The sequence below is a fragment of the Physeter macrocephalus genome, chromosome 9, assembly GCF_002837175.3.
Source record: "Physeter macrocephalus isolate SW-GA chromosome 9, ASM283717v5, whole genome shotgun sequence".
Classification (NCBI taxonomy): domain Eukaryota; kingdom Metazoa; phylum Chordata; class Mammalia; order Artiodactyla; family Physeteridae; genus Physeter; species Physeter macrocephalus.
Genome location: NC_041222.1, coordinates 41,206,137 through 41,218,297, shown reverse-complemented (window position 1 = coordinate 41,218,297; position 12,161 = coordinate 41,206,137). Strand labels below are relative to the sequence as shown.

The window sequence follows — 12,161 nt, the reverse complement described above, 5'->3', positions numbered from 1 at the left end:
TTTCCCCAAGTTTTTAGTAGAGCAAAGAACCAGCTCTTAATTTTTCTGATTTCAAATCTCTGTATTGAGGTTATTTAATATGAAGAGAAAATTATAAAATATTTTATATACTATATAGAATGTGCACAGTTAACTTATGTAAATGTAACATATGTATTCAAATGTGTGTTTATACATATTTATCTATTTATCACTCTCTATCCATCTAGCTAGCTAGCTAATGTAAAACAGGACAGGTGATTTCACATGCCACTCCACTTAGAAAGGACATGGCCTAGAGAATGTGTGAGATTGGTAACATGGACCCACTCTTCCCTTGGTTGATTCCCTTATGCACCTCGTGGTGCTTCTATAGTGCCGAGTATAATCCTAGTGTTTAAAGATGTTATTTCCGGGTACATTTACAAATGCAAAACAAACCAAAACTACCACCACCAACAACAAAAGCAAAACCTCAAATAAACACAGACAGAAGCAACGGAAGCAGAATGAGGCCCGGGCTTAAGTTCACTTCTCTGGCACCTGGGCTTGGCCGAGAACTCGTCCTGGTCCTCTAGGCCAATGTTATTCCAGGAGGTCAGCTAACGCCTGGGACACAGGGAGGGTGGGCCTGTTCGCTGTCCTGATTTCTGGGAATTGTTCATCTTGGTCATGCTCTGAAGGGTGGGGCTCTGTAACCACCCACAGAAGAATAGGGCCTTGGGGAAGAAGTCTCCCGGAAGCGTTTGTAGGTGTGGGGTGAGAGCCTCAGCTGGAGGTGCTATAGTTCCTTTATGTTTCCATCCAAAAGGAACTGGTGACAAGGTCACAGTTTACATACCCTGGTGTCAGTACCTCTCATTCTAGTTCCCCAGAAAGAAAGACAAAGACTTCCTTGCATCTTAACACTCCTTCCCCTACCTTTCTTTCCTCCCAGGTCTGTGGTTTTCTGAATCCAAAAAGCATTTCAAAAGCCCCTGGACATATGCTTTGGAAATATGTCTGAGCAATGGACAATGTGTCCACAGGGCACAATTTTCTGGGAACCACATGGCTATATGTCCATTAATAAATAGCTTTTTCAAGGCCTCAGCATGAGAGAGATCTTTAGATTTGCAGCTCGTTCCTCTGTTTGCTGGAAAATTGCTTCACACCATATCATAATAAAATGCTCTGTTTTGCAATGACAGATGTGTATAAAATCTGTGCATGGCTTTAAACTTTATTAATATTGGCTGAGTACCTATGGATACAATCACTCAATGGCATATGCGTATATACTCACTTATCTAGACTGCATTCTTTAAAGAAATAAAGGGCCAGGGACAGAAAAATGCCATTTGTGTAATTTCTACAGAGCCACTAGAGAAAATGTATGACATGGGTAAGCAGACAAAATGTCATTTCATGAAAACTAGAGGCAACTGACTCAAATCTTAGAAGTCTGACTCATATATCATCTGAAGTCATCAGTATATCATCCTTTTCCCATTATTTATAATTTGCTTCTGCCATCTTTATATTGAAAGTGCTTAAAATTTAAAGTTACACTAATGCTTTGTAACACTCGGGGTGTTCTTCAGAAGAGTAGTTCCTTAATGCTGGGTTTTGAGCGCCAGCCTGGAATGAAGTTTGTATTAGTCTACAGCAAAATGGGGAAAATAAGAAAATGTAAGTTCATTTACATAAACTTAGATTTATTGACTTTAAAGGAGTCTCTTCTCTTCATTTTGAGATTTTTTTTTCTTACAGCCCTACTGGTCTACAAAACTATTTGGCCAATGAGACTTAAATTATATAATACGTAAGTAAAAAATCTGCTTTTATTTCTTTGCTTTTATCTTGTTCTATAAGAAGAAAAAACAAAACAATTGAAAAAAAAAAAAACCCTCAGCCATTATTCTAACTAATTCACAAGTCTCTTGCTATTGTTTATTCAGAAGGTATTGGCCACCCATATAAGCCAGGCACTAGGACCATCCTCACCTTTGGAGAAGATGCTCAGTGATCTACATGAAACACAAACTTGATGGAGAGCCTTGAGTTGGGCTGGGTCTCTCTTAGTTTATGTCTGGGTCAGAACTTTCCAATTTCTGGTCTGAGCCAGCAACTTTTGCCCTGTCCTGGACTCAACAATCTCTAGTGTCCAGGAAGGCAGCTGCTACTGCCTGCTGGAGAAGTCTAGGGTCTATAAGTCTGGGACTTTGATCTATAGACATTTCAGACAACATTCTGTTCTCTCATAAGCTTGATGATTTCTTGGAGAATAAAAATAAGCACAACGGGGTCTCTGTTTTTCTGTGGCCCTGCAAACAAAATCAATTGATAAGGCATGCCATGGTATAAAACATCCCCAGGAGGCATGTGCCCATGGGAACACACCTTTCTGAAGTCACTCGTATCCTCTCATCATTGGACGAGTTGAATCGGTCATCCTTCTCTCTGAAATATTCCTCTATGCACTGCTCTTCAAAATCATGTACTTTCTTGAGCTCATCATCAGTTATGAAGAGCTCTGTGGAAAAGAAATGAGAGATATGAGGCAGAGAAGTAAAAGCGATGGCACCTGACTTGTGGGTCTAAGGACATTCCTAATCCAACTCAAGGTTAGGGAATGGGGCCCAGATTCTTCACTGAGTCTCAAACTAATCCAAATCTGGTCAGGCAACTTGTATCACTGTCCTCTTTCTCTGTGTTAGATTCATTATGGGTCTCTGAAGCTTACCTGAGTATACCTGGTTTACTGCAGAGACCGGTTAGAATTATATATATTGTAAGGACAAGAATGTAGCTAAATAAAGGAAAGGGAAGCTATGCAGAGAATGGAGGTTTCTTAAAAACTCAACTTCTGGGCTGAGGAGGGCGGCAGACAGACATTGTTCATTCACCTTACTAAAAGCCCTTTGCAACCCAATTTCCCTTTTCCCTCTTCCCACTGCTGAGACTGGAAAGCCAAATACACACGTTTCCAGTGTCCCTTCAAGCTAGCAACAACCATGAGACCAGTTTGGCTCAAGGAACAAAAAAAAACCTGCTGCAGGAAAGGGTTGTGTATTGAGAAGAGATTTTGCTTTCCTGATAAACTATAAGTATGTGGCTGCTTCTTTCTACCTTTTTTCACCTTCATGCTTCTTTCTGCCTTGAACATGAATGTGATGACTGGAAGTGCAGCAGCTATTTTGCTACCATGAGACAAGACAGTGTGACAAGGAAGAGCTGAGCCTAAAAATAGGACTTGGGGTCTTTGACTTCAGTGAGTCATTGTTGAGCTCTGGGCTATTTATTTACCTTTTCACTTTTTGTTGTGTGAGAAAAGTAAAACCTTACATATTTGTGTTACTGTTAGTCTGGTTTTCTGTTTATAGCTGGTAAACAAATTCATAACTGATTCAGTGGTAGAAAGAGCCCAGTGGAAATCTGACCCTTTTCTCCCCCTGAGCTTTCTACTTGCCTAAATGGGTGTTTCGAATGGAAATAGTGAATTTTGGAATTCTTAACCCCTCTCCAACTTTCCAATTTTAATGTCTCGAAAGAAGTCACGCATTGCTGTGTCAGAGAAGTTGTTAAAAGCTTCAGACTTAGAGAAGCAGTTGATTATTAAGTGGCTTTGGTTTCAAACTTTAGTTGCACTAGTGATCACCTGGAGGTAATTCTTGGGCCACAATCCTAGAGGCTCTGGTTCAGTAGATTTAGTGTAGGTGGTCTATTTGACACACTTTGAGAAACCACGGTAGGTTGCTTGTATGGGGGCTGGATTCCCAATGGTTCTTAACTGTGGGTGGTACCCAGGGGATATTTAAGAAGCTGCAGGAGCTATTAGTATTCAATGTGTGCAGGCCGGATGTGCTAAATCTCCTGCAATATGTGGAACAATCCTATACAATGAAGAATTATTCCACCCCAATGTCAATCTAATCTTCTAGAAACACTGGGCTAGAAGGTGGTTGGTGGAGGGTCTTTTTTTTTTGTCCTTGGAATCATGGAAAGTAGGACTGGTTTCCTCATGAAGCCATATAGGCACAATCCTTAAGGCTTGGGAAATGTTTAAGACCTAAAAACATGATAGATCCAAAAATGACCATGGAAAATCAAACTTAGTCACCTACAACTCAACTCATGTCAGGATGCTTAAATTCTATATACTGCAGCATTGGGAGCATATTAACATGGCTGATATATCTTGTGGTGGGATGTCTGTAGAGTAAGACGCTTAGAACCTATGAAGGTGCTAAAACAGCCCTGATGGAGCCTGGTTTTATCTCACTAAGAAAGGTGTGAGGCCAAGAATGCTCGCTTTCAGCCTCTCCTGTCTTCCTTCCAGCACCATTTCTCATCATGCATACCCTCCCATCCCTCCCAAGTCTTCGGAGCTGTGGGCAGGAAGCAGGAGGACCCAGGTGCCCAGTGGTCCTGCATGACCACCTATAGACGTGGTGGGGATTTCTGCTCTGTAGTTGCGGGGGGTTGTCACTCAAAGCTTACTCAGGCCATAGTCCCTTTCATCTGGGTCACTCTCGTGTTTTCTCCATCGGCAACACAGGTGCTGGAATATCATGGTCATGTGGCTGAATATGATCAGAGGTGGGGGCAGAACGGGCCTTTCATGGAAAGTCATGATGAGCTGATACCTCTGAAACTTCCACACTTGGTTGGATATCGATTTTACCTCAAAAAATGTATTGCTGAAATAGAGACCAGAGAGAATCAAGTGAGGAAAACCCCTGCTTCCTGGAGCGTCATGCCCCGCTCCTGCCTCAGTCTCCCTACTCCATTCCAAGGGCTCTGAAGAAGGACCCTCTTACTTAAAGACAGCGATGAGGAGGTTGACCAGCAGGATGTTTGCCACTAGGAGGTAGCAGGCCATGATGGCCGGCACGATCCAGGCTCCTGTCTTGCAGGGAGGCAGTTGGATTATTTTACCATCCTCTCGAGTCTCATTCTGTCCACAGGGAGCTGGAGGAAGCAGCACAGGCAAGATGTGAGAAATCGTGTGGCTCTGTGATTGAAATCACAGACTGAGTTGAAGGAGGGGTTTTTAGATGAAGGAAAAATACAGCCATCTCAAAACAAACAGAAAAAAGAATTCCAGAAAAGCCAAAACAAACAAACGAAAGCTTCATGAATATCTCTAGAGCCTGTCCCTGCAGAGGGGAGTTGGTTCCACCAGTCTCCCAAGTTGTCATCTGACACGAAAGAGGTGGGTGGAGCCCCCTGCTGGCTTGCTGAGTCCCTGAGGCACTTGGTGTCCCCAGGAAGCCTGGTGAAGGCTTTCCCAGGGAGTGCAGAAGGGGCAGAGTCTCACTGCCCCATCAAGTTACTTTCAAAATGTGCTGTGGAGGCCAGAAGCCGACAGCTGTAAGAGCAGCAGCATCGAGGGGCTATTGACTCGGAATTAACACCGGGGCAGCCGTTAACTGCTTCAAGAAACAACCCAGGGACTCTGAGTTAACGATTTGCTGTCTCAGTGTGGAAGGAATGAAACAGGGCAGCGCCTTGGGAAGTACTTAGGGGGACTGTCGCTTAGTGCTCCTGATGGATGGCATTTCATGGGGAGGGGCAATGAGGGGAGATGGGCCAGGACCCTGGAGCCTGTAGCCACCTGCCTTTTTTTTCCAGCAGCATTTCCATTCCAAAAATGTGCTTCCAGGGCACAGGGAACAAAACCCAACTGCAGTGAATAAATGGGCAAATAGAGAAAAATAAAACATCTGACTGCACAGGGGACCATGTGGGGATCTTTAAAAACTGCCAATGCCCAGCTCCACCCCAGTCAATTGAACCAGAATCTTTGAGGGTGGCCCCGGCATCAATATTTCTTTCAAAATTTCCCAGGTAATTCTCAGGCGCCACTAACATGAGTCTACTGAACTAGAATTAGGCTAGAAACATTATGTGATTTTTGACATGCTCTGAAGTCCAAAATACATCTTCTCAATTTATGAGGGTTTTAGTAATATCAGGACACCAAGATGTTTTTATGGCCAGAAAAAGATGGCCAAAGTGCTTCCTTTGGACCTGCCTGTAAGATGATCAGGTGTTGATGGACTCAGATGTTCTCAAAGAGCCGGCATCTTTTTTGTTGTTGGCAGTTGTGGCACTAGGCACTCAAGACAGCCCTGTAAGAGGTTCTGATCATTTCCTCCTTTGGAAGGAAAACCCAATGATACAGCCCGCATTGGCTCCAGGATGAAGTCCAAACTCTGAGGGTAGCTAGCCTGGTGCCATCTCTTGCTACTTCCCACCTCTCCCTCTGAGCGCAAGCTGGACCAAGTTTCTTGCAGTTCCTAGAACTGTCATGCCCTCTCTTACTTCCTGATTTTGAGCCATGCTTCTTCTTTCGCTTCCCAAAGGCCCCCTGACACCTTGCTCCCACTCCCATGCTTCACCTGGATGAATCCTATTCACTTTTCAGTGCTCACTTAGCTTTCAGCTAACTTTCTGCTCCTTTCCAGCTGGGACTGGGATAGGTATTGACAAAGATCCTCTGCTTGACCAAACTCCACTCAGGCTCTTCTGAGCTCTTTTATGGCCTCAACTTGTGGACTTCCATGCTTGTCTCTGCATTTGTCCAATTTTAGCAAGAATCCTGCTAAGTATGTTTAGCCAGAATCCCCATCCTCAATTTCTAATCACCATCGATATCTAATCAGTTTCCTCATTCTCCACCATCCTCCATCTGAAGTCTGATCACACTGGTCTGTCTTCAGTAAGAATCCATTACGTCAGGTAAGCCAGGACCCCCCTTACTCCTGATGTTTCCTCTTAGTGATCTTCCATCCACTGACCCACACCCAGCTCATGGCTATAAATTTCCTTTTTTTAATTTCTTCACTCAGAGTCGAGCCCAATCTCTCTCTCTCCTATTACAGAACACCACTGCAGTAGCCCCCCTTGAACAAAGTCTTCCTTACCATTTTTACCAAATGTCATGAATAATTTTTTCTTTAACAAATAATTTTTTCTTTAGTAATTTTGTCTTCCATATAATCCCAGAACTCCCTTTGCTTGCCCCTTTGGGGGGTTTCTCAACACCGTATCACTGCTGCCAATTTACGGGTCTCTGTGTCCTACATAAGATTTCCAGTGGTTACATGTCTCTTCATGGTTTCCAATCACCTGGCTCAGTGCATACACACAGCACATCCACACACATCCACACATGAAAACTGCTGAGTGAATAAAGATCATTAAACACAATTTGGTTGTTGAGCACTGACATTCACCACAGCTCTGCAAGCCTACTCACGATGGCCAGTTCTAGCTCTAAGCAGTTGCTGGCTCCTTCCTTAGGTTCTTCCCAGAAATCCTGCCCTTGGTCTGGCAAGAAGGCCTCTCATGCTCAACCAGATGCCCGGGTCTCTGACACCCACTTGGCTGCAGGCCTCATGGAATCGCTCACTTTGCTTTTCTCTCCTCAGCGAAGCTTGCCCAGCCGCCCCACCCCCTTCCTCCTGACTTGACCTCCCTTGGGGCTGTCACTCCTGTGCTGCCCTTTTCTTTGGTTCCTGCTCAGATCTCTATGGGGAAGCCGACAAAGAGCAGGAGAAAGAACTGCTTGGGGTAGGGTACAAAGTGCACACAGTTTTTACAGGTGTGATCCCTGATTTCCATTTAATGATGTCATTCGGAGATTTCTCTTTACATTCTGGGAGAACGTAAAATAAACTTGTGAGGGGCAGAGATCATCCAGCTTTTGACCCCGTATTTAGTGAAGATGCAGACACTTCCTCCACTAGAGAAGAAACCTTCTTCCAGCCTAGAGAAAAACCCAGGGAGAATAGTAGGTGCTTGCTAGTTTCAAGTGGCCCGTGTGCATTTCCATGGGTCTTCAGATAATGTCATTAGCATGTCTCTAGATCTCTACTTTATTGCCCTACTAGTTGGAAAACTGGACCAACTCATTACCTTTATATAACATTTGATTTGATTTGATGTCATCATGATTGGCTCTGGGAACTCTCTGCCAATTCTTTGGGTATTAATTTATTCCACCTTCCCCCACCTTTTTTTCATCCTGCCTTTATAGAAGTAGTATTACTTTAGTGGTTAGGAACATGCATTATAATCCGGCAGACCTGCGTTCAAATCCCCGATTCCACCATTTTCAAATGATGCGACATTAGCTTACTCCATGAACATCAGCCTCCTCATCTGTAAAATGGGGTAGTAATAGTATATATGGGGGGAGATTGTCAAGATCATTAAATGAGATAATGCATGGAAAGCACTTAGCTCAGTATCTAGCATACAGCACTTAATTAACATTAGTTGGTGTCATGATTGGTATTGTTATTTTGTAATTAATAGACTTGAAGCATCTCAAGGTTAGGGACTATGTCTTATTCCTCTTTATTTTACAATCACTAAGCATAGCACTTATTCTACAAACATTCATTGAGTGGTTATAATATGCTGGGTACAGGAGATGCTGGGGATTAAAGAGACAGTCCCTGTTGCTAAGGAACTCACAGTTTAGTAGGGGGCACAGAAAGGGAACAGAACATTGCATTTAATGGGTGATGTGAGCTCTGCTGGGGGCTCTGAGGAAGCACAGCAGAACTGCTGCAGTCCTTCTGGCCTGGGTCACACTGAGCAGGCTAGTAGTCAGGATCAGCCTTGAGGACTACCATCTAGACTCTACAGCAACAAGTGCAGTATAAATGAATTAGATGATCCTTGTGATAGTGATAATAAAAATGAATCAGTAAGAAACAGCCTTCATTGGTAACATCAGCAAAGAGGCAGTGAACATTATATGCAGCAGTTAGTGCAAAACATTGCTTTGTAATGGCTCCTAGCCGTGTCCTTGCTCAGAGCATTTATCTGCACTAGAACGTGCTATGACTCAAACTTACAGATGTCTACCCCTGATGAAGATGAACTGGGTGCCTTAAAGCCCTGACAAGCAGATTTTTAGGATAAGTTATCTGTTATAACTTATATAAGTTATAGTACCAACCAGTATCTGGGGGTTCATATTCCCAGGGAAATACTCCAGGGCACACAAACCCAAGATGGCACACGGGTGGACGTTTAGGAACGTGTGGGCTGGTGGCTACCATTGCGCCTCCTCCTTCCCTGCTTTGGAACCTGACACCAGTGGTTTTTCTCCCAACCCTCTTGCAAGAAGTAAATGCACAGTCACTACCACCCTCACAACAAGTGGCATGTTGTCACCTCCCTCTTTGTTGGTGACAGTCAGTGCAGAGTGCCTCTGGTGGATGTGTGGTGGTTCCACCTGCCTAGTATATACATTTCCCCTTCCTCTGCTAAGAGCCTCCTGGTTTACCTTTGTGGAACTGTCCCTCCCTACTCTCAGTCCATGAAGTTTGGGTGAAATGAGCTGCATCCAGTTCCATATTGAGGAAATTAATCAGTGTATTTTATCTCCTGCTGGCAGTGATTAGCTCAGGGATGGACATGTGATCCTAGCCTGACCAATCAGAGCCAATGAGCATAAAGCTTGGGACTTTTTTTTTTTTTTTTTTTTTTTTTTTTTTTTGGCGGTACGCGGGCCTCTCACTGTCGTGGCTTCTCCCATTGCGGAGCACAGGCTCCGGACGCGCAGGCCCAGCGGCCATGGCTCACGGGCCCAGCGAACCCGTGTCCCCTGCATCGGCAGGCGGACTCTCAACCACTGCGCCACCAGGGAAGCCCAAAGCTTGGGACTTTTGCTAGAACTCGTATTAAAAAGAAGCTCTTTTTACAATGCGATATAAGTCTACCAAGCGAAGAGAGCCTGCCCAGGAGTGACTCCATCACAGAGAAGAGAAACAGATTCCTGATTCAGCCATGCCTAAAACCAGAATTCTTCAGTTATATGAACTATAAAATTCCTTTTTTCCTTAAGTCAATTTGAATTGGGTTTCTATCACTTGCAGTGAGTCCTGGCTAATACAGTCACCCTTGCCTCCCTGTCCCCTGTCCACGGTCATTAAAGATGTTGATATTTTTTTTATACCACTCCTGGGAGGCTACATTTGGAGCCTTGGAGTAGCATGAAGAGACTGGAAGAGGCAACTGGCAATGTGAAATCTGACCTGACATCAAGGTTGAATCACAGTTTCAGGGTTTCAGGAGCCAGAGGCTCTGTTGCTCTTTTTCTTCCCCAAGCATAGAAGAACTTAAGGGGTCTACATTGCTCAAAGCTCAATTGTCCTCTGACTCAGAAACTAATGATACAGATTTCACTTATTATCAAGTCAGTAGGGTAAACACACTTGGGAAACTGGTCAAAGTTTCCAGCTACTCCCAAAGTGAAGAAAACCTTGCTCTAGAAGCTGATCATAGATAGATTAGGCCAAAGAAGCCCCGGGTGGGGGGTGGTGGTGGTGGTGGTGCCGGTACAGAGTGTAAAGGCTGCATCTATGCAATTATGGCCAAATGAGAAGGGATCAAACATTTGGAAATGCAGATTCTCTACGGTTTATCTACGTGGGTCACAATGACACATCACAAGGCAGAAAGTTGGAAGTGCATTAACGAGTAGAAGTGAAATGGATGACTGGGCTCTAGAACAATGATAGGTTGTGCAGTTATAATCCAGCCATATTACGCAGGTCAGAGTAAGAAAGTCCTCCCTTTTCTGTACATGTTCTGGAGAGCAGCCTTCCAATGGTTGGAATTTTTTTTATCATAAATAAATTTTTATAATAACTAAAATAAGGGTCAACAGAATCCCTCACTAGAACGTAAGCTTCATGGGGAAAAGCGTTTTTGTCTGTTTTGTTCACTAAAGAAACGACAGCTATAACATTGCCTGGCACATAGCAGATGCTCAATAAATATTTGCCAAATGAATGCAGGCAGGAATATCACATACTGTACATTTGACCTGCAATGTCAGGCATTTCTGTAAGGGTTACACGCGATCAATTTCACTGGGTCAGTGTTTGTTTTCCTATTTACTTCAAGATCTTAAGTGCCACCATGACCTGCTCATATGAGATGGTTCCTGTAAGAGCAAAAATCTGAAAGAGGGGAAAAAATAGATTCTTGATTATTTGTTTGTTTTTGCAATTAACTTGCAAAGGAACATGCCTGGTTTCGGTAAAGGCTATAGAAAATCTCCCTTCTGGGGCTTCCCTGGTGGCGCAGTGGTTGAGAGTCCGCCTGCTGATGCAGGGGACACGGGTTCGTGCCCCAGTCCAGGAAGATCCCACTGCAGGGGACACGGGTCCGTGGAGCGGCTGGGCCCGTGAGCCATGGCCGCTGAGCCTGCGCGTCCGGAGCCTGTGCTCCTCAATGGGGAGAGGCTACAACAGTGAGAGGCCCGCGTACTGGAAAAAAAAAAAAAAAAAAAAAAAAATCTCCCTTCTGAATGCTGTTGCATAAATCTCCATGGCACACCAGACATAACACCCCATCTTAAACTCACGGCAGACATTTGGTAATCAATCATTACACTCTTCTGTCAGGTTGTAGCCTTGGAATCCTTTTTACGACAAAACTCCCCAAAGCACGACTAATCAACTGCAGTTGACACAAGAGATGGAAACTTTCTCTTAGTTCTTTCAAAAATGAGAACGTGAGGTCTCGGTGAAAGATAATTTCTATACCTCTTTTCCAGATCCTCCTTATGCCCACATGGCCTGGCCTTTGCCCAACCTATACTACCTTGAAGTTGCCCAGGAACAAAAAAGGGTCAAATTAGACATCCTGCTTTTCTTAGACCCTGACATTTTTGATGAAGGGCCACGTACATAGGTCCTGGGCTCCTGGACACTGCCCACTGCCCATTTTAAAAGATACCTTTTAAAATGGATACTGCTGGGACTTCCCTGGTGGTGCAGTGGTTAAGAATCTGCCTGCCAATGCAGGGGACACGGATTCAATCCCTGGTCCGGGAAGATCCCACATGCCGTGGGGCAACTAAGCCCATGCGCCACAACCACTGAGCCCGCACTCTAGAGCCCACGAGCCACAACAATTGAGCCCGTGTGCCACAACTACTGAAGCCCGTGTGCCTAGAGCCCGCGCACCGCAATGAAGAGTAGCCCCCGCTTGCTGCAACTAGAGAAAGCCCACGCGCAGTAACAAAGACCCAACACAGCCAAAAAAAAAACAAAAAAACAAAACTAAATTAAAATGGATACTTCTAGTGGAACTGCTGATCCTAGTTTGTTATTTGGGATCCACTAAAGTGAAGGACAGTAGAGATTTGGAATAAACAACCGTGGAAA

General features: G+C 44.2%; 1 protein-coding gene across 14 annotated transcripts in view; it reads right to left on the bottom strand.

Moving 5' to 3' along the window:
* Positions 1-12,161, bottom strand: part of TRPM3 (transient receptor potential cation channel subfamily M member 3) — an 832,361-nt gene that overhangs the window by 13,419 nt on the left and 806,781 nt on the right. For all 14 annotated transcript variants that reach the window (XM_024126887.2, XM_024126889.2, XM_024126890.2 and 11 more), the window contains 3 exons: positions 4,782-4,932; positions 4,462-4,661; positions 2,362-2,494 (listed from right to left, as the gene is read on the bottom strand). In XM_024126887.2, the coding sequence (XP_023982655.1) occupies positions 2,362-2,494; positions 4,462-4,661; positions 4,782-4,932 (484 nt within the window). The remainder of the gene's footprint in view (positions 1-2,361; positions 2,495-4,461; positions 4,662-4,781; positions 4,933-12,161) is intronic.